Source organism: Leguminivora glycinivorella, chromosome 8 (assembly GCF_023078275.1).
Source record: "Leguminivora glycinivorella isolate SPB_JAAS2020 chromosome 8, LegGlyc_1.1, whole genome shotgun sequence".
Classification (NCBI taxonomy): domain Eukaryota; kingdom Metazoa; phylum Arthropoda; class Insecta; order Lepidoptera; family Tortricidae; genus Leguminivora; species Leguminivora glycinivorella.
The window spans coordinates 12,280,683-12,302,648 of record NC_062978.1 but is presented as its reverse complement, the minus strand read 5'-3'; the positions used below and the strand labels follow the sequence as shown (position 1 = coordinate 12,302,648).

Below are 21,966 nucleotides of genomic sequence, written 5' to 3'. Positions count from 1 at the left end.
CTACAGGTCATCAAACAGAAATATTGTTAGGGGAAAATGAGCATAGTTTGAAAATTATAAGTTCTGGCTTTATACTTCCAAAGACAATATTGTAGACAATTTTATGGAGAATATACTTCTGCTAGACATCGTGATGGTAGCTTTCACGGTTTTAATGGAAATATAAAAAAAACTGAAAACAGGGATACAAAAGTGGGGGTAGGAGGGGAAACATTGACACCTTGGCGTGTTTCTACTTCTATTTTTTTTTATTTCTTATAACCCTATACTATAAGCTATATACATGCCAAGTTTCATGCCTTCTGCCAGACCGGACTATAGATCTGGTTAAGAACTCGTACTATATATCTTTTAATACTTGTCTAAATAGCTACGTATCATATCAATTTCATCTGTAAACATGGCAACTACATATTCATAATAGAGATAGCAATGCTTAAATAAAGATTCAGTATAACGTGCACATTGGGGAAGGCACAATTGCAAAGTCTTAACCCACGAAATATTTATAATACCTTCTGATAAAATTATGTACGTCATACGAAAAGATTCGTCATACAAAATATATTGAAAAAATGAAGAAATATTATTTTCTGTTCGGAGAAGGCAGTAAAGTTAATCAAATAATATGTGCTGTATTAAGTAAGTATTCTGCATTTATTAATTTTAAGGGTTGTGTAAGTACAGGAAATCCATTCTAATATTATAAATGGAAAAGTGTGTGTGTGTGTGTCTGTTTATTTGTCCGTCTTTCACGGCAAAACGGAGCCACGACGATTGACGATTTTTTAAGGGGAGATAGTTGAAAAGATGGAGAGTGACATAGACTACTTTTTGTCTCTTTCTAACCCCCGATTTCCCTAAAAGGAGTGGTGGAAGTTTGTATGGAGCATTCCACAATTTTCGAATTTAACGCGAGCGAAGCCGCGGGTAAAAGCTAGTATAATACAATTCTCTATCTTTTGGACATATACCTCTCTCTGAAAGACAATTGAATGCAAACTATAACCAATCTATGCTCCATAACTCCGTACGTTTTTTGTTGTCCGAAATTAATACCAGTATTTTTGTTTTTATTTTGTAAAGTTTATCGGTTGGTTATAACCTTGCATGACAGTAAACTTGCCCGTGTTCGTGTACGGAGCCAGCATCGGGTGGATATCGCCGATGACTCTACTGCTGCAGTCGAAGGATTCTCCCACTGGCAGGCCGCTCACCGATACCGAAGTAAGTAGGTACCACTATTTTATTACATGTTTTTATAATACTTAGGACCACTACCGAACCGTACCACTTTTCGAAATATTCGCTACGCTCGCGAATATTGGAATTTTTCCCTTGCTCGACCAAACGTACGGTTAAACAACAACTTTGCCCCTTATAAAACATTTTTTTAAATTCTTTAACAGTTTTTGATTACCTATTGATCATAAGAAACTTTAAAAAATGTTCCAGATTTCGTGGATAGCAGCGCTACCGTACTTGATGAGCATACCAGCTAACTACCTGATGGCGTTCATGGGTGATTGCATAGGGAGGAAACTGACGCTGATCTTCATGTCTATTATGGGTGGTGTAAGTTTATCGATAGTAGCAAAGTGGGACGCGAAAACAAGCATTTGCTTTGATTTGAGGGAGACTGACACAAGATCGGTCGAAGTGGAGGCATATATACTTTGAGTTGAGTATAAAATTGCAAACCATCAAAAACCAGGGTAACGGTTGGAGTCTGATCTGAAGTGCTGTCAGAGGGGGGCTGACCTGTTGTGAGTAAGGTACATTCACTACAAAAATAGGCTACGTGATCCGCTTGAGAGCTTTCGATCGTTGCTCTCCCTAACCGGTACCTACAAACCCCGTAGACGTGGCCAAAACCATCCAGGACAGGATGATTATCATGAAGTTTATAAAAATAGGGAATTTAAAGAAATTTGCTAAAATCTGTGTGTTGTAGGTCTGCTGGATAATAAAGCTGAGTTCGCTGAGCATGTGGGCGTTCATCCTCGCCCGTGCAGCCATAGGAGTGAGCTGCGCGGGTGCGTACGTCACCTGCCCACTCTACACCAAGGAAATCAGCCAGGACACCATCCGTGGCTTCTTGGGAACACTAGTAAGTTACAACATCAGACATGACCACTAGACACACACCACACACCTCACACAACGACCACGACTACTCTGAACATAGATACGACTGAGAAGAAGAATAATTTCGGGTATTACCCCTAACTACAAGTATAAAGGCTAAATTTGATATTGTGGATCCAGTGTCAAGCAATGCGCCGTTTATGATGTACGTATATCTGTATCTACCCTAACGGATTCTACATTAACTTTCCACAAACTTGGCAGTAAGAACGCCTACATATTTACGCATACAGTACAGACATGAAAACAGAGCATGTTCTACATAGGTTACTAGGTAAATTTTGCAAAACAACTTTATTTTTTACAATCGTTCAAAGTATTTTCCGTCACAATTAATACACTTAGTCATGCGTAAAAACCAATCATCAAAAATATCTTTCCATTTTTTTTCTGGAAGTAAAGCACACTCATTGTCCCAGGCCCTTAAAAGTTCCTCATCATTGGTAAATTTTCTACCTTTCAGCTTATCTTTGATAACAGGGAATAATGCAAAGTCGCATGGTGCTAGATCGGGGCTGTATGGCGGATGCTCAACCATTTTTATCCCGGTATTCTTTAAAAAATTGACTGTTTGAGCCGCCTGATGTGCCGGTGCGTTATCATGGTGAAAATGCCAAGTACCGAGTCTTGAGTTGGGACGGATTTCCTGAAGTTTATTTAGCACCCGAGGTAAACATTCTGTAGTGTACCAGGTAGATGTTACCGTACGCTGACTCTCTAGAACAACTCGATCCACTATACCACGGTTTGTAAAAAATACAGCTATCATCTTTTTCTTAACAGATTTAGATTTACGGGGTTGTGTTGGCGTAGGTTCATTTTCAAAGAGCCAAACTTTATTTTTACTTTTTGATGGCACGTCATAATAATGCAGCCATGTTTCATCTCCTGTGATAATGCTGTTTACATAAGCACTTGACCCGTTTTCATATTGTTTTAACATTTTCTTACACCATTTAACTCGACAGGCCCTTTGCTCCTCGGTAAGGTCGTGAGGTACCCATAGAGTGCAAACTTTTCTTACTCCGAGAATGTCGTGCAAAATTTTGTGAACACTTGGTGCACTAATGCCCAGGGATTCTTCTATTTGCCTATAGGTCATTCGACGGTCAACTCGCAGCATTTCTTCTACTTTGGATACGTTACCTAAAGAATGGTGCATCAGAAACCTCAAAATTCCCGCGTTTAAATTCACAAAACCAACGATAAACAGTCGTACGATGAGGGCAGTTTTCTTTAAAAACAGTTTGCATTTCCTTAAGACAGTCATCTAACGACAGGCCCCTCTCAAAGTTGTAGCGAATTACAATTCTTATGTCGTCTCTAGACCACGCCGACATGATTAAACTTCAATTTTTTTTTTATTAAGAAATTTAAAAAAAAACGAAAATGTTTTCCCGCCAAACATTGTCTATGGAACTATAGTTTAAAAAAAAAATAGTGCTTGGCCACTTCCTTGTGTCATATTTGTGTATTGCAAAACTTATCTAGTAACCTAGGTACATAGAGCAAATTCCTGAATACAGGGTGGCTAGCCGAATGGCACAAACGCTCACGAAACGCTCACGAAACGAAGCGCTAGTAGATATCTATCTCTATCGCGCTTGCGTATTGGCGCGACAGAGCCAGCGGCGTATCGCTTTCGTTTGACGTCGGAGAAATGCCATTCGGCTACGGGGCCAGGGTAGAGAATTTCTTAGGTGCACATTATCCCACTGTAAATTTTAAATTTTGTTGTTCCAGTGATGACGAAACAAAGAGCCGATTACATTTTCAAGTCACATTTCCTTCCAGGTGATCCTATTCCACACATCAGGGAACCTATTCCTCTACATAATAGGAGACATTTTGAGTTACAACACTGTCCTTTGGGTCTGCCTGTCACTGCCCACGATACATTTGGCACTGTTCTTAATGATGCCCGAGTCACCTTCCTACCTTATGCGGACTGGTAAAGAGGAGGTATGACTAATTAAAACAAAAATATTACATGCTAAGTAATTCTAATATCTAACCCGTGCTTACTTGCGTATTTTTACATGCAAAATAAAAATGTACAGTTACCATCACCAAAGTACAACACTCAACTTATATTTCGCCTGTCTAGCATCGCCACTGAAGACCGCGACAACGGAATGAACTGTCTAGAAATTCTATATGTTTACACCTTGACCCTGTGAACCCTGTCCTCTTACATGCAAGTGTGAGTGAGGTGGAAAAATGGCGCCACCATGCGCCTTTAAAATAGAGTACCTTTGGCTCGGCAGCTTAAAAAAATCAAATCCAAATATAAATATTATATTATATTTAAATATAAATATATATTATATTATATTTTTATATTAGAGAAAAAAATCGATAATTAATCTGAATAAAATAGGTATATACTTTGGCCAGATTGGTAACACCTTTTGGCTGAGAATAAATACATGTGTGTTCCTTCAGGAAGCTAAAAGAGTCCTCGGATGGTTACGCTGCCGCAGCGCTGATGACGTGTTCGTCCGTCGCGAGCTCCAGGTCATCAAGGATGAACAGACGAAGGACGAGAGCAGCAGCAATTTCATACTTAAAGCTGTTTGTAAGTACACCTTACAGCATACAAACAATGTTGTTTTCTACAAAAATAACAACCTGAAAATTACCTACTTAACCGATTTCATTAGTTATTTATGTTTTGATAGCTAAATAAACAAGCAATAATACCTACTGCAATTTCATTTTTACTAAATTATTGATAATTTTCAGAAAAAGAGGAAAAAACGAAAGAATGTGACCTACAGTCGACTTTTTTGCTTCCAACTAATTCTAATATTTCTAATGGGGTGGCAACGCGCATGTGACACTGTTTGAGTTGCCGGCGTCCATAGGTTACGGTGGCCGCTTTACATCAGGCGGGCCGTGTGCTTGTTTGCCACCGACGTAGTATTTAAAAAAAAAACTAATTTGAAGTCAACTAATTCGAACTTTAGGCAGTGTAGAACCTTTATAAACATTTAGGTATTTCAAATAACAAATATTCATATTAAATGGCACCAGACAAATGTTAGTAAAGCAAATATTTGTGTTAAAAATAATCCTTTTACTCACTCGTTTAAATAAAATGAACTCATTCGTCATTAATTTTATTGAGTTAAACTCAAATAATCGTTTAACATTGAGAGTCCTTGTCAGATTTCATAAGAAAGACTCAGACTAACAGGAATAGGTACAACAAATTGCTGTAGCGTAGGCGGTAAAAGAGTTTGTCGACCTCCGTTAAGAGGCTACAGGAGCGAAAATGCTAAAATGGAAAGGAGCCCCCCTTTCATTACGAAATTTTAGTTAAATATACTTGTGTTATTAACTAGATTTATCGAAAAAAACTTGGTACCAATTTTGAATACCACACCTTTTTTGCGCCATAATCAATAAGGCCGTTTTTGGAAATTTTTGATGGGCTCTAGCGTCTGTAAAGATATAGAATAAGTAACAAAAAAATCAAAACGGTCCGACACAGATCTCTCTATCTTCAAAAACCAGGGAGGAAATAGTCGAGAGCGCTTGTATGGAGAATTGACCCCTCCTGTATCGTCTTAATTCTTACTCTTACTGTATACGTATAGTCTTCAATGTAATTAATTAATTTATATGTTACTGTAAAAGCCCGAAGTACGGTAAAACTAAAACCTACTCCTCACTTCGGGCTTTTACCAATAGGCATCGGTAAAACCTAGCTTTAGGTACTTCGGCACAAATTTCTGGGAAATCCCAGAAATACTTCGACTGGTAGGTATATTTTTAGAATAAAAAAATGTGGCTAATTCTAATGAACTGGGTTGACTTACCAGTGATACAAGCGGGCCCTCAGCACGCAGACTTGCAGAGGCGTCGGCGGTGACCCGTTCTGTATTATTTCTTTTTTTTTTTTTTAATAAACTACATATGTTTTTACGGAGAATTAATGTTTGTACTGCCTTGTAGGATTTGACTGTGGTTTTGACATGACACCAACTAGGGTTTGGGCAGATTATGCTTTTCCTGTCGTTGGCCAGTATTCGTCCTATTTTTACATAACTTTTTGGTACGAAGGTTGGATAGGTTACACTAAAAATTAAATAGCAAAATCTGGTAAAAAAATAGTAATTTTTTTTATAAATTTGTGCGAGTAAACGGGACGACACTATAAATGATATTGATACTTTTTAATTTCTACTCTTTTTTGCCTAGCTTTATATTTTTAACCGTCGCGTCGCCTCATATCTCAAGAAGGACGGTTATCAAGTCGTCTGTATGTTTTTTTTTTTTTTTTTTTTTTTAATGTTTGTTCCCCGATATATCCGTCGTTACTGGACCGATTTTGATTTTTTTTTTTTAATTGAATGTATATACATACAGATTGGTCCCATTTTTCTCAGAACCCAGTTCTGATGATGGGATCCTGGAGAAATCGAGGGAACTCCTCGAATCTGAAAGGCATACATATAGTGATTTTTGTATTTTTAAAGGAACAGCATGCATTTAGGTACGGAACAGTGACATTTGGTGCAGTGGAACTGCTGATGATGGCCAGAATAGAACTCTTCAAATCTGAACGGCACGCTTATAGTGACTTTGGTATTTTTATAAGAACAGCATGCACTTTCATCCAGAACAGTGACATTTGGTGCAGCGGAATTGCTGATGATGGTCAGAACCGAACTCCTCAAATCTGAACGGCACGCTTATAGTGACTTTGCCATTTTTATAAGAACAGCATGCGCTTACGTCTAGAACAGTGACATTTGGTACAGTGGAACTGCTGATGGTCAGAACCGAACTCCTCAAATCTGAACGGCACGCTTATAGTGACCTTGGTATTTTTATAAGAACAGCATGCACTTGCGTCCAGAACAGTGACATTTGGTGCAGTGGAACTGCTGATGATAGTCAGAACCGTACTCCTCAAATCTGAACGGCACACTCATAAGTGACTTTGGTATTTTTGCAAGAAAAGCATGCATTTAAGTTCAGAACAGTGACATTTATTTATTTAGTTATGTTTGTTAAGCATATTGAGTTTTCAAGTCAAAGTTTGTCAAGCTTCGATTTCTTATAATATAATATCGGATTCATGAGGAATTGAGGAAACTCCTCAAACCTTAACGTTATACGTATATTCATTTATGTTGCCATCTAATAATTAAAGCATTAAAAGCAGTTTTAAAAAATACCTACACATTTCTACATAATCCAACATTCGCAAGTAACTTTCACCAGAACCCGAAAGGCGACGGTTTTTTTTTCTTAAAAATTATCTTTAGAAATAACAAAAACGCACAAGTAAAACCATTAAAACCTCTCATGTCACCTTTGTCTTCTACTTCTGAATGATCACGATGATCTAACTCTAGCTCACACATGCCCAATTGCCCATGTATCCCATGCAAGCATCAAGACTGAAACATTTCACTTTCAGTGTCCGACAAGATTCTGTTCCGAGCGTTCCGCATAGCGGTGGTGGTGTCGCTCGCCCGTGAGGTGTGCGGCTCCGTGCCAGTTCTGAACTTCGCGGGTGATATCTTCAGTATGGCGGCGGGCTCGGGGCTCGTGCTGACGCCCAACCAGCAGGCTATGGCGCTGGGCGCTGTGCAGGTCGCTGGCTCCGCGCTGGCCTCCATCATTGTGGAGAAGGCTGGGAGAAAGGTATGCAGACCGTTGACTGGATGAAACTAACGGCCGAAGAAGTCCCTAGAATAGTCCCTATTCCACAACGTCACCTCACGAATCAAAGTAACCCCAATTTACGGCTGCCTTTTTTTTTGTTACAGCCACTCCTCTTCTCGACTTCACTAGTGTCAGGTCTAAGCATGGGCGGTCTGGCGACCTTCTTCCTAGTGAGAAGCCTCGGAATCTCCGCGCCGAGCTGGCTGCCGATATTCACCTTGTGCCTTTGCATTTTCTGCGACGCTGCGGGCTTGCAGCCTGTGTCGGTTATACTTACCAGTGAAATATTTTCTTTCAAGGTAACCTATTTATCCTCTATTTTAGGTACTTAGGTACCTACACCGCGATAGTATGATTTATGAGCAAAAGCAAACCTGGCGAGCGCGCTTGCTACGGATTTTACATGTAAGCCATTACATCACACAAAATTCATAATTTTAATTTTTAAAAAAACTTGACTTTTTCAGTACCGAGGAACAGTGATGGCTACAACAATGTCGATGACGTCACTTTCGGACTTCTTCCAAATGTTATTCTTCAAGCCCCTGGCCACCACGGTGGGCGCGCACGTGGCGTTCTATTTCTTCAGCCTGGTCTGCCTACTCGCTGCTTTGTATGTTATCCTGGTCGTTCCGGAGACCAAAACGCGAAGCTTGAGCGAGATTTATTTGGATCTCAGGACAAAGAAAGAGAAGGCATTAGATGAATCGGTCAATTTGGATAAATTGGAAGCCTGAAATAATTATAAACTTACTTTTTTTTAACAATTAATTGAACGATAAGATAACCAACTTTTTAGGGTTCCGTAGTTAACTAGGAACCCTTATAGTTTCGCCATGTCTGTCTGTTTGTCCGTCTGTCCGTCCGTCCGTCCGTCCGCGGATAATCTCAGTAACCGTTAGCACTAGAAAGCTGAAATTTGGTACCAATGTGTATATCAATCACGCCGACAAAGTGCAAAAATAAAAAATGGTAAAAAATGTTTTATTAGGGTACCCCCCCCCCCCTACATGTAAAATGGGGGCTGATATTTTTTTTCATTCCAACCCCAACGTGTGATATATTGTTGGATAGGTATTTAAAAATGAATAAGGGTTTTCTAAGATCGTTTTTTGATAATATTAATATTTTCGGAAATAATCGCTCCTAAAGGAAAAAAAGTGCGTCCCCCCCCCCCCTCTAACTTTTGAACCATATGTTTAAAAAATATGAAAAAAATCACAAAAGTAGAACTTTATAAAAACTTTCTAGGAAAATTGTTTTGAACTTGATAGGTTCGGTAGTTTTTGAGAAAAATACGGAAAACTACGGAACCCTACACTGAGCGTGGCCCGACACGCTCTTGGCCGGTTTTTAGAACATAATTTTCACTCCTGATTTGCAAGTATCGACCTCAAGGCAGTTTACAAAAATAGTACATAATAGTAGCTCCAGGTAAGTACTTTAGGTAGGTAGTATAATTTCAGTTGTCAGATATTTCAATTTTTTCACACCTGTAACTGTTTCACTTGGTCCAGAGCAGTAATAACCAGAGATTTTAAATGGAACGCTTACCCATCTTGTAATGCTTACACACTTTCAATTGGGTGATGAAAACTATTTTATAAAAATGTAAGTATTTAATTTCTGAAAGTACAGAACTTAAATTATTAGTGAACCCAGACTTACATAATATTTATTCAGTTATTGACTTAACAAAACTTAACAATATATTAGCAAAAAGCTCGAAATAAATACGATAAATGCATATATTATTTTTATCACAAAAGTAGGAGATTTACATACCTACATAAGGAATTGAAATATTTCATAATGAGACTCAACAGGATATAAAATACAACAGAATACCTTAAATATAGATAAGAAATCCACTGAACTTTGGTCTCGAACTAAATCTAAACTTACAACTATAATTAGAGCCGAGTAGAAAAATATGGCAAAGTCATAATTATAAAAATACGTGTTAAGTACTGTATATGAGATAGAGATTGCCGACATGGAATGGGTTAGAATTTTAAAGTATTAAGCATAAAGGAATAAGTTGCCTTTAACTGCCATTATATGTATTTTCTAAGTTATTATGCAGTAGCATTTTGCAGCTAGTAGAGATTTTAAAAGTAATGTAAACAAACCAGTTTACATTTTGTTATTCAAATATAATCTGTTAATTTACGCTAACTGCAAAAAGTCTCTGCGCAATTTTATATTAGATTTTTGTACGTTGCTAGCGAGAAACAATCCAACTTTTGTAAAAACTGTTTCCAACTGAACTCGTGTCCATGTACAATTCACAAGTGTAACGCTGGTTGTAAAGAAGTATTGGCATTTGGCACTAAGTTATACCATCTTCCGATTTCTGACATTTCGTCGTATAGAAGTCTCGAAATGGTAAATTTCGTCAAGTAAGTCCTATGTAATTTATGACAGAGAGCTCTGTTAGGAAGCAAAGGATTTCAAATATTATAGGAATGTAATTTCCATTAAATTAACAATTTGAACGTACACTTGCAGCTCACTGTACATGAAATTAAGTAATTGCTCATTAATTAGTCTGTTTCGTCCCCAATGGAGACTCAGCTACAGCTCCTTGAAGGTCCTCATGGCGGGCGAACACATTAAAATTACTAAATGGCTCAACAATTAAAGTCCCTGGGTGTACATGAAATTAAGTTATTGCTCATTAATGAGTCCGCTTCGCCGGCTAGAAATCCGGGAAGGTTCTAGAACTCATCATGGCGGGCGAGCGCCTTTCCGAAGTCCGTAGCCTATGAGCCGACGAAGAGGTCGTACTTGTCGAGGATCTCAAGCTCGGTGAGGCGACGCTGTTAACCTCGAACACATTAAAATCGCAAATTTAGTTTGACTATATGGCTCATCGATTAAAGTCCCTGGGTTTACATGAAATTAAATCATTCCTCATTAATAAGTCTGCTTCGCCCGCGATGGAGACTCGGCTAGAGATCCGGGAACGTTCTAGAACTCGTCATGGCGGGCGAGCGCCTCTCCGAAGTCAGTGGCTTGTGAGCCGACGAAGAGGTCGTACTTGTCGAGGATCTCGGGCTTGGTGAGGCGCTCGTCGGCGTCGCCGTCCGCCTCGAACACGAGGTGGCGCGCCTCCGCCTCCGCGTGGTCGAACTCGGGCGGCGCGATCCAGTCCTTCACCTCGTTCGCGTCCATGTGACCGTCTTTGTTTGTGTCTCTGGAAACAATGAAGATATCTTTTGTCAGTTGCGCCATTTCGCGTTTCGACTCACATTTAACACGGAATAAAATTAAAAAAAACCGGCCAAGTGCGAGTCGGACTCGCCCACTGAGGGTTCCGTACAAACTTTCTTTCAAACTACCTAGTAAAAATAATCTCATATTTTCATATAACTCTAATGACGACTAGAAGACAAAAGTATAGGCACTAATGAGTATTATTGTGTATAGCGCCATCTCCCGGTCAATTTGCTAACTAATTTGCGCGACCTGGTTTTTCAGGGATAATTCTTTATAATGTTAACCGATTTAAACAGTTTTTACTTTATTGGACAGAAGATGGTTTACGTAACATCTCGTATTAATTTGAAGTACGATATACATCCGCAAGGGTGGGTAAATTGAAAGTAAAAATCTGAAAAGTTTTTTGTGAATTAAAAAAAAAAGTATTCAAAATACAAACACGATTATATTTTTCCTGTAATATTTAGCATAAAACCAATGTTTACTAAAATTTTCATAATTTTTCGTTGGTAAACTTCGGAGATAAGGGGGGAACGGTATTTTTTTTTTACATTTTCCTTCAAAATTCTTTTTTTTTCCACAACAAAAAAATTATAAAAAATAGCTTATTTACGTTCAATTTGAGCTCTTTCCAACGATACCCCACTTGACCTAGTAACTTGAAATTTACAGTTTGCCCCCCTTTCATTTTGGCCATTTTCTACAATTAAAATTAATATATTTAAAAAAAATACACTTTCTATTTGTAGAGGTTTACAATGTTCACAACTATTCCAAATTTCAAGTCGATAGCATTAGTAGTTCTCGAGATATTTAGGAATGTGACAGACGGACAGACAGACGGACAGAGTCGCACCATAAGGGTTCCTGTTGTACCTTTTTGGTACGGAACCCTAAAAAATCGTAATTGGGTCAATCCGCGGCAAGAGTAAAATGAGTTACGATTTTATGACATGTTCCATTTATTCACGACGCAAGTTCAAGTGATAGTCTATCTCTAAATAAGTGTTACTTTCCAGATATATGCATAGATCCTTTAATTTGCAGCTGTAGTTCAAATTAACACTCAATGAGCTCGTGAATCAAGTTACTTTTACGTGGATTCACCCAGTTCATGAAAGTCAGCTTGCACTTTGTTGGTAGGTTGATAAATGGCAGCCACGCAATAGCGTAAAAAAATGTGTTCCAACTTTCAAGTGGTTTAGCAGGCCGATTCGAATTTGCCTTATAATCTAAGTGATATCTTAATCACAGTATAAGGACGACCCAGTAGTAAATCTCCCGCGATCGGTGTTTGGCTCTCTTGCACGCGCCGCGCGCGACCTTGGCGGCGTGTACTGGCGCGACTGCGATCGTCCGTTTCCACATGTACTCTCTGCACCTCGCTGCGTGCGAGCGCTACTCAAGGACAAACCGCGCGGCGCAAAATTTGTTAGAAGAATTATTACTGGTTTTATACTGTGTCTTAATGGTGTGTCACTGACCTGTAGCCGGTGAACTGCTCACGCTCCTGCTTGACCCAGTCGGGCTCCTCCTCCTCGCCCTCCTCGGCTTGATACATGTCGCCGATGTACTCCTCCAGGGATACTTTACCGTCCTGGAACAACAACCATACTACTTTACGTACAAGTTACTATCACTTTTTTATGACACAGTATTATACTTTTCATAAGCAATTATGCATATCTATTATTTAGTTCTCGATACTTTCTAAGGCTCGATGTGGAAACGCCGCTCGCCCGACTGTCAACGCATACCAAAGGCGCTAACCGTCGGCCGTAAGCAAGTGTTCAGCCCGGCTATTATGCTTTAAATTTTATCACTTAGGTAATATCTACGTGGATAAAGCATCGGTCACGTTTTGGTACAGATATGCGAAAAGAGTTTCCTTCGTATTTTTCCGGAAACGTTCGTATTTGTCATGCTAGTTCAGTCAATGTCAGTACATCTTGTACTAAGACTGACTTCCGTACGTTGTTGTATACGGAAAACAATGCGAAAGCAAATTTTTTTGCACTACATCTGTAAGTACTTACTTATGTCAGTGTGAGAGTCGCAGATGTCTTATCCACGTTGATAAGTGATAAAATTGCAAGCATGATAGCCCCGCAGTGCTGGACTCGGTTGCGTCGTGTCAGTAAAGCAGTGGCGTCAGCGCTCACACTACATATGTCATCTCTTTGTAGTATTACATGTAAAATGTATTATTTATGGTGTGATAGAGAATATTTACTTACTCACTTACTGTATAGAATAGGCTAGTTTCCTACTAGTCAAATCAGCTTCTTTTTAAGAACTGTCAAAACGATTTGCTAAATTGCTTTATGGAATTACTATGAAATACTGAGGAGTAACGTCACGGTCAATTCATTTACTTTATATCGTTCTCTTTGACTTATTAAATGGAAATTATGTTGAAACATAACTACTTTCCATATTTATTTCGTGCACTACACTACTCACTATTTTAATTATAGTGAACTAGCCTATTGTAGTATAGTTCTAAAAGGCTGCCAGCGCTGCAGTGTATACAATACACATCATGATTGATATCTACGTTGAACCCACGTCAGCGCTAACGAGTCAGTCGAGTACTGTGTCCAGGTTAAAGAGAGTGTGTACGCAATACGCACCTTATCCTTGTCGATGTCCTCGAGCGTCTCTAGCACGACAATGTCGCGCATGTTGGGATGGTCCTCGGGGTGCAGGAACGACGCGAATTCTGTACGGTTCAGCGCGTCGTCCGCATCCCCATCTGAAATATATCCACAATTAAATGACACACAAAAGATGGGAAAACAAGTGAGTGTAGATTTTTTTTATGGACCAATTGAACCACTTCATTTACAGCTATCTTCGCTCAGCTCATAGCTTTAGCTAAAAGGCAGAGCGAGTCTCTTGTCTATAAATGAAGATGAGCATAGTAAAGACTTTTGACTTAGACTTATTTACATTATTGGAAGCAATTAGCCTCGCTAGTTAGTAACCTGCATTGTATTTTGACTAAAAACAGGGTCTCAAGTTCGAATCCTGCTGAATACATTTATTAGTAGCTTTACTTAACATGAAACTAGATTGATCTGTTGTAAGATTGTCCCTAAAATAAAAAAAAATCTTTTGGCGTACCAGCGTAGGTCCAGCGCCTACGATCCCTCTTGCGAAGGTTGGAGTATGTGAAGCCCTCGCTGTTCGGTGCCGTGAGCTCTGCCGGGGACATTTCTTCCATGAAGCCGTACACGTTTTTCTGGTACGTCTGGAATCATCAAACAGAGGGTCATACTATGTAACTATTGTAACTGACGCAAAATTATAGTTTTCTTATTAAACTGAAAGTTTTTACAAAGGAAAATTATCTACATAAAACTATCACTCAGAAACTAAACTATATTTACAAAGATGGCCTTTAAACCAAGTGCGTCCTAGATGAATGCCGAATGCAGACATACGACACATTTGGTTAAAAGTTTTTTTAAATTATTTTTTTAAACATTACATTATAGGACATTCTTACACAGATTGACTGAGTCCCACGGTAAGCTCAAGATGGCTTGTGTTGTACTCAGACAACGATATATATAATATACAAATACTTATATACGTAGAAAACATCCATGTCCATGACTCAGGAACAAATATCTGTGCTCATCACACAAATAAATGCCCTTACCGGGATTCGAACCCGGGACCGCGGCGTAGCAGGCAGGGTCACTACCGACTAGACCTGATCGGTCGTCAAAACAAGTGTCTATTTAGAAGTTTTAAAACCATATCCATACCTCCCAAGGAATGGTCTCAGCGCCTTGCGGGTTGTGCTGTTTCCAGTGACGCTCCACATCTTCCTCGATGTACCGTTTCTGTGTGTACCGAATCCAGTCCTTCAGTTCCACAAGGGTCACGAAACCGTCGCCGTCCACGTCTATTTTGTCTACGATCAGTCTGGAATTGAACATTGACATTTAATTTTAAATGGGAGGTCGAGTTGCAAATTATCCGTAGTAAGGATTACCAAGCGGTACCCTACAAGTATTACCCCTGGCTGGTGCTAAAAGTGCAGCAATCTGGCAACCATGTTGTTTCTGATCTTACGATTCTAAATACATACCTTACGTTAAATACGTAACAGCCTCCTCTTCACATCGATACCTATTTATTTAATTGTCGACTACGCGGCAAAGTTTTTTTGCACAACATTTTGTTATTTCTCTTGCGGCAAAAAATCGTAATATTTACAAAAAGCAGTTAAGGCCCTTCGCGCAAAGGGATCTTGGTCACGCAACATTGGTTTCATTGGCGTTGCTAATAACAGTGACGCGACCCACGCTCTCTCACTCGTTGCATTCAGTCTAGACACTTTATCATCTTATTATTGTCACAGCTTGTACTTCAACCTTCACCATCAAAGATTACTAGCTATAACCATGACATGATCATAAGATGAGGTTAAGAAGATAATTAAAAACTTATTAACCAATTTTCATGAAATATGTATGGCTATTGGCTAAGGCGTCGTTTCGTGCTCGTGCGGAACTTAAAAATTATAGAGATCATTCCCAGAAATTAAAAATCGAAATGTCTTAAGTAATGTGCTTCTCCATCACTTTGCAGAGCGATATACATATTATTATGTTATGAGCAGATAAAGATATTTCGATTTTCCTTTTTTGTTATAGAGCATTTTGTAAATTTTATACTTATTACGTGCTTATTACGTAAAATATTAATAAAACAGAATTTAATATTGAAAGCAACAGCAGTTCATTATACTGAAATATCCAGTATAAAGATAATCAATCAACGGTCTTATCTCCGCGACCGGAAAGATAAAGTTAACAAACATTCTTCTTAAATGTCTCACTTTTAATACACGGTGTAACATGAGGAAGCCGGATAACTTTTAACAGCGTATTCCTCATCATATTCTTCATCTTCTTTGCATCCTGTTACCCTCTGCTGGGGTGTAGGGCTCGAATCATATTTCTCCATTTTCTCCAGTCTCCAGCAGTTTGGGTAACCTCCTCCCACCCCATGCCTAGCACCCTGGGCTCCTGCTGAACCGAACCATGTTAGGAGATTAACATGTCATATAAACTTTTCTGGATTGGCTACTTTCAGAGTTATAATAAAAAAATAAAATAAACATTTAAAAAAATTACAATTAGGTTATAACATTTTAACTTTATTTTGCCCTCAGTAATACGTAGTTAAAATCTTTCGGTTCCCTCATGTTACACCGTGTAAAAAGTATATTAAACATGTACATATATCGCCTCACTTGTAAGGAAATTGGCGTTTATCTTTTAAATTGGAACAATAGGTTAACGACTCGGCGAGATTAAGTAAAGATAACGTTGGAGTTAGTTCAGCTGGTGTCGGTCGTTTATTGCACGTTGTTAAACTAGAGCTGTTTATTTATGGAGCTATTTTAATTAAGTTGTTCACATTTATCATAATGAACATACATACATACATATAATCACGCCTGTATCCCATAAAGGGGTAGGCAGAGCACTTGAACTACTAAGTTTCAGTGCCACTCTTAGCAAAAATGGGTTGAAAGAAATCCAAATTGTGACAACGATAAACACACATAATTAACACATAATCAATATACCCCAATTTTAAATGTGCGAAAAGATAATTCGTAACTCGTGTCAATTTAAAAATTAATCTTTTCCGCACTAATATCGAAATATCCTAAATATTATTTTATTTTACTTTGGTGAGAAACAAGCAAATGGTCTGATAGTGAGAAGAACTGAAAGCCTATTGACCCCTGCAACATCCTAGGTCCAATTTCGATTAACATACTGCAGACTCTTGGCATCCCTTACTCATGTGGCACTCAAAGGAACAACGTCGGCCAACTCAATGGGAAAAGACGCCGCATCTGTGGCGCCGACGCGGCGTCAGACTTTGCTATACAGTTGGCCCGATGCTACGCTCGCGAGACGCTAGATGTGGGAGGGGCCTAAGCAGGGCCGGATTAAGGGTAGAGCGAGTGGAGCGGCCGCTCTAGGCGCCACATGGTAAGGGGGCGCCAAAATCGAGAATGTGGAAAAATCCATACAAAAAAAAAAAACAACCAAAAAAAAAACCAAGAAAAAAATACCAGAAATTAACTCTATACAACTTCTTCTTCTTCTTCTTCTTACTATATATAACTTACTAAAAAAATTGTTTCAGTGGTATTAACTATTCCCAGTTTAACCACAAATAATAAAATCCAGAGGTTTAAGGGAAAAAACAACATTGTAAGAAATAATAGTATATAGCTAATGGCTATTAAGCTTTGATTCAGTGCAAGGGATCTTACCTTTAGTTACACGCTGGAATGAAATAAGTAATAAAAAAAATTAAAATCAAGGTTTTTAGAACACATATAAAAGTAGCATTATCACATAGTTTCAACTACTGAAAAATTATGAATAAATATTTTTGGCATTAAGGTAAATAGCTCACCCTGTCTGACCTCTCCAGATAACCCTTTAATGAGCAATCTACTCCTCTTTTTCATTTTTGTAACAAGAAACATTAAGGACAAGCCAGTATTAAAGAAACATGAATTATTATTTTTTTTACTTAAAATTTGGAGGATATAATATGCAAAGGAAACAAAAACTCACCCAGTCTCCTTTTACTCTCTTCAGGAGGCAGCTGATCAAAAGTCTTGGCCTGATCCTCCCCAAGGAAGGCTTCATGATCAAACTGCTTGTTGTGGTGGTCATTCTTGAAGTGCTCGGCATCAGAGAGGTGATCCATCATCCTTTTAGTGTCCTCTGGTACTCCGGCACATACTGCCGTCACCACCAGTAAGACATACAGGGAGGTCAACATTTTATCTGGAATTATAAGAGGACATTTTCTGATATCAACAGTATACTTTGGTACTACCAGAAATGAATTTGAAAATTATTAATCCTACTACCAATTTAGACTTCCTTTAAAATATTAACAATCCATTTTTAAAAACTTTAGCTAACCCTCTAGTCCTGAGTTCCTTTAAATAAATTCAACTTTTGAACTACAATGGTATTCATTAAAATTCCAAAACAACAGTGCAAAAATGAGTCTACATGATAGTATTTCATATATCAATCACCAATCAATTTCGTGTGTTGGTTAAATAAAACTATAAGTAAATCAGATATGTACCTACTACTAGTATAAAAAGCTGAAAAAAGTGGTATTTGATAAATACATATAAATTTTTCAATTTCTGTTCACAATATATTATATTGCTCAGTATCTAATTAAAAATAAAATACCATTACCGAAATATAACTTATTCGTTCACTTTTACACCAACACCTACTACAAATTTGTTAGATGTAATAAAATTGAATACTGCTTTACTGGGTTTTAGTTGAAATACTCCAGAAAGTCCAGAACACTCGCCTGTAAACTGAAATCGCCACGTCAACGCGGGCCACGTAGCAACGGCCAACTATCCCGTTCCGTTTCCGCTAGATGAGACAATAAACAGCCGGCGATGCTGAGTAGCACGGGTAGCATGGTCTGACGAGTACTATTAGTAAGTGCGAGTATCATTTATCGCGCGACCATAGTTGCCTGCTAGGAGTAGTAGGATAGGATACCGGGGATAAATTTGATGCAAGCAATCAACTGAACGAACCACTGAACTGAACTGACTTGAGTGAGATAAAAACACGTTCAGTACCTACTGTAATATTTTGCTAGGATGAAATGTCAAAAACAACCATTAAATTTTTCTTTACTAGTTGATCAAACAATGTTGCGAAAATTAATTGTATTTCTTGTCCTGTCACAGAATGGTCCTGTTTAGTGTTTATATAGTAGGTAAAGCAAGTTTTAAATAAAGATAATATTATTAACTTATAAGTGTGTATAAATATACGGTATTCGAACGTATATGTCAAACCGTGTAACGGTGAAGTGTTACCTGTAGTGTATAATTTCCCTAAATTCAAGGAACTATGGCATTGAATTTCAAATCCCACGTCTACGGGCTTCGAGCGCCCTTTTTCCTAGAAGTGAATGGAATAGACAACCGTGTAGGTCTAAAAAACTTAAAAAAGACGCGTGTCGTCAACAAGAGATTTCCTTTAGCAGACATTTGGCTTAGTCATTTTTTCTTCGTATATGACATTTATTTCAGTTTATAGTTAGTAGTAAAGTTTCTACTAAAGAGTACAAGCTAAAATATTTTCTATTAATAGTATTTTATGCAACAGGCGTTTAAATGAGGTCAAAAAAGACGAGTGGCGTGGGTAACAATTTGAGGCAAAGCCGAAAATTGTTAATAAAGACGCCACGAGTATTTTTTGACTCAGTTAAACACCGTTACATATTATACTTTTTCTACGACCATGCACTTAGTTTGACGCAAAGGTTTGCACTGTCAGCGCAGCTGCCCAAACACATCCCGCGCACGCGCGCAGTATCGTTATAACAATGCGTTGCCATGGTTACAGAGCCAAACAATGCGTTTTCAATTTTTTCGTTACTGCGCGCATGCGCGGAAAGTCGGCGGACGCTGACTTTGGGGAATAGACTTTTATGTAGGGTTTTAAATATCTATGCACGACCCTGTAAATTATGAATAACACTTCTGGAGTAGAAAAAATAATTTATATGTTCTAAGAGTTTACAGGTCTCAGTGCCATGTCTCTTCGCTAACTCGTAGTCACATGTGTCGATTCAGTTAGGAGATCGAACTAGTTTCGCTACTACCTCAGAGATGGCAGGGGGCGCCATAAGCCTTCAGTAATTGTGTCATATACTTGAAAATGTTGACCCCTGTCACCGTGGCCGAATGGATGAGTGGTTCAAGCATCCGTGGCTATAAAACGGAGGACGCTGGTTCGATTCCAGCTTTGGACACTCTGAGGCCTTGGTCATTTTTTCTTTGTAGATGACATTTATTTCCGTTTATTTTTTTGAAATGTAGTATTCAGTTTAGAGATGGTCCGAATATTCGGTAAAACTTGTATGCAGTTTCATTTTTCTTGTATTACGTTACGTTATGTTGTTTTCATATTTTCATTAAGTAAACATTATTTAGAATGTACAATTATGAACCTCCAGGTCTTTTGTAGCTATTTTCTTTTTTTTTTCAGTACATTTTTGTATTGCCAATATATAATGTGTTTATGTGACTGTTTGGATTCTGAATAAACTAAAAAAAAAAAATCAGCAAATTTTTCAATGTTCGTATTCGGCCGAATAATTCGGTTGCATTGCTGAATAAACAAAGTAAATAACTAATTAAGATCTTACGTATTCCATTGGATAATAAGCTCCTATTTTAGTAGCTTTCTAAGGAACCACTAAAAAGAGATAATTGATACGTCAAAATATGTAAAAAAATACCGTAGTTTAAGAGTTGAGAAGAGTTCAGAGTTGTTTTAACTGAGTTATCCACTAAATCATAAGAACATAGTTGTAGTAACATATTATGTAGCCATTATCAATCATTTAATAGTTTTAATCTCAACACCCGCTTTAAAAATATGGCGTAACCGAACATTCGGCCGAATATTGCGGCGAAAACGTTGGTATGGGTATGTAATCAATAATAATAACTATATTATTGGTTACATACCTACCCATATGAATTAACCGACTTAAATGAAAATTCACGTCTGTATCTCCGATTTACTTGCAAATGCCATTAAACTTGACTTAGAAACTACTATCAACCTTAACATCGTTAACTAAATTGCCCCACCCTTGCCCTGCATCAAAAATCTGGGTGGCCTCACTGCTTACATCTTAATTAAATAGGAACAGGGCCGGATTAAGGGTAGAGCGAGTGGAGCGGCCGCTCTAGGCGCCACATGGTAAGGGGGCGCCAAAATCGAGGATGTGGAAAAATCCATACAAAAAATAATACACTGTGTGGGCGCGCACATATCACAAAATGACGAGAGGAGTCGAGAATGAATCCAGATATTGAAAATCTAGATTTGGTTTCAGATTAAGTGGAAAGTTGGGCCACATTGCCAACATATACCAACATTCATAAGGGCGCTGTTGTTAGGGCGCCGTAAAAGCAGGATTCTAGCATTTCCAGCCCTTGACGAACCACATTGTTGTGCGGCCGATCGACAAAGTTACGTCGCTATCCAAATGCAAAAATATGAGTCTATCCGATAGTCCAAAGCATAGTTCCTCATAAAGCCAAAGGCGCAAAACGTCTCAGAGAGGCGCAATTTTGTGAGTCACATGCAGAAGATGATGAGCGAACTTCAAAACACTAATAAGATCCCGAAGGGAACTTAGTGGCAAAATACCGAAATGGGCACCCCGACGGTGACGACCGAGTCCGGAGTAAATCTCTTAATTAACTCTTAATATATAAAAATAATAGTGATGGAGAAATATATGGCCTAAAAACCGGGAACATGCCGCCCTGTGAAGTCAAAATACCCCAAAATATGCCAACGACCGCAGCTTTGCAGGAGGTCAAAGCTTGGAAGTTCGGAAAAAAATCGCGCTCGCTTCGCTCGCGCTTACTATTATTCCACACTCGCAGCGGTCGCGTTTTCATTTCAAGTCTGCTTTCCTGACTTGGGCACTATAGTACTCCATTATTTTTTTTTTACACATTTTGTTATTTATGTACATGTTGTGTGTCCATTTTGTTTGTTACATTATGTGGATTCACGTTCAACCCCACGTAACTATACTAGGGTGCAACTGAGAAAGTTCAACCTTTTGTCACATTCGTACTTTGTATGATGAAATTCCACAGGTGTGAAATCTACATGAAATTCATAAATTCTGTATTACGTTAATCTTCAAATTACGGCGTTACGGTGAAAAAAATTCCGCGCTCGCTACGCTCGCGATTTTTTTTCCTCTGTAGTGAAACTTCTTCCCAAGGGCGCTGAAACTCAAACTCGCTCTACCCTGATCGAGAGCACGGGC

General features: G+C 38.5%; 2 protein-coding genes across 5 annotated transcripts; one reads left to right on the top strand and one right to left on the bottom strand.

Moving 5' to 3' along the window:
- Positions 1-278: 278 nt before the first annotated feature.
- On the top strand, positions 279-8,727 carry LOC125228879 (facilitated trehalose transporter Tret1-like). Of its 4 annotated transcripts, none has more exons than XM_048133580.1 (9): positions 279-642; positions 1,149-1,227; positions 1,456-1,575; positions 1,955-2,110; positions 3,943-4,110; positions 4,594-4,726; positions 7,583-7,809; positions 7,935-8,129; positions 8,298-8,727. In XM_048133580.1, the coding sequence occupies exons 1-9, from the start codon at positions 629-631 to the stop codon at positions 8,565-8,567; spliced, it is 1,362 nt and encodes a 453-aa protein (XP_047989537.1). In that variant the 5' UTR covers positions 279-628; the 3' UTR covers positions 8,568-8,727. The 4 variants fall into 4 exon arrangements, with proteins under 4 accessions (XP_047989537.1, XP_047989535.1, XP_047989538.1 ...); XM_048133578.1 differs by having other exon boundaries at positions 1,118-1,227; XM_048133579.1 differs by having other exon boundaries at positions 556-642; positions 1,087-1,227.
- Positions 8,728-9,434: 707 nt separating this feature from the next.
- Positions 9,435-18,650, bottom strand: LOC125228941 (calumenin-B). Its single transcript, XM_048133661.1, has 8 exons — positions 18,632-18,650; positions 18,451-18,555; positions 17,675-17,894; positions 14,832-14,991; positions 14,182-14,308; positions 13,689-13,810; positions 12,540-12,652; positions 9,435-11,029 (listed from the first exon to the last, which is right to left on the bottom strand). Exons 3-8 carry the CDS (start codon positions 17,887-17,889, stop codon positions 10,804-10,806), a joined length of 963 nt encoding a protein of 320 aa, XP_047989618.1. The 5' UTR covers positions 17,890-17,894; positions 18,451-18,555; positions 18,632-18,650; the 3' UTR covers positions 9,435-10,803.
- Positions 18,651-21,966: the final 3,316 nt, after the last annotated feature.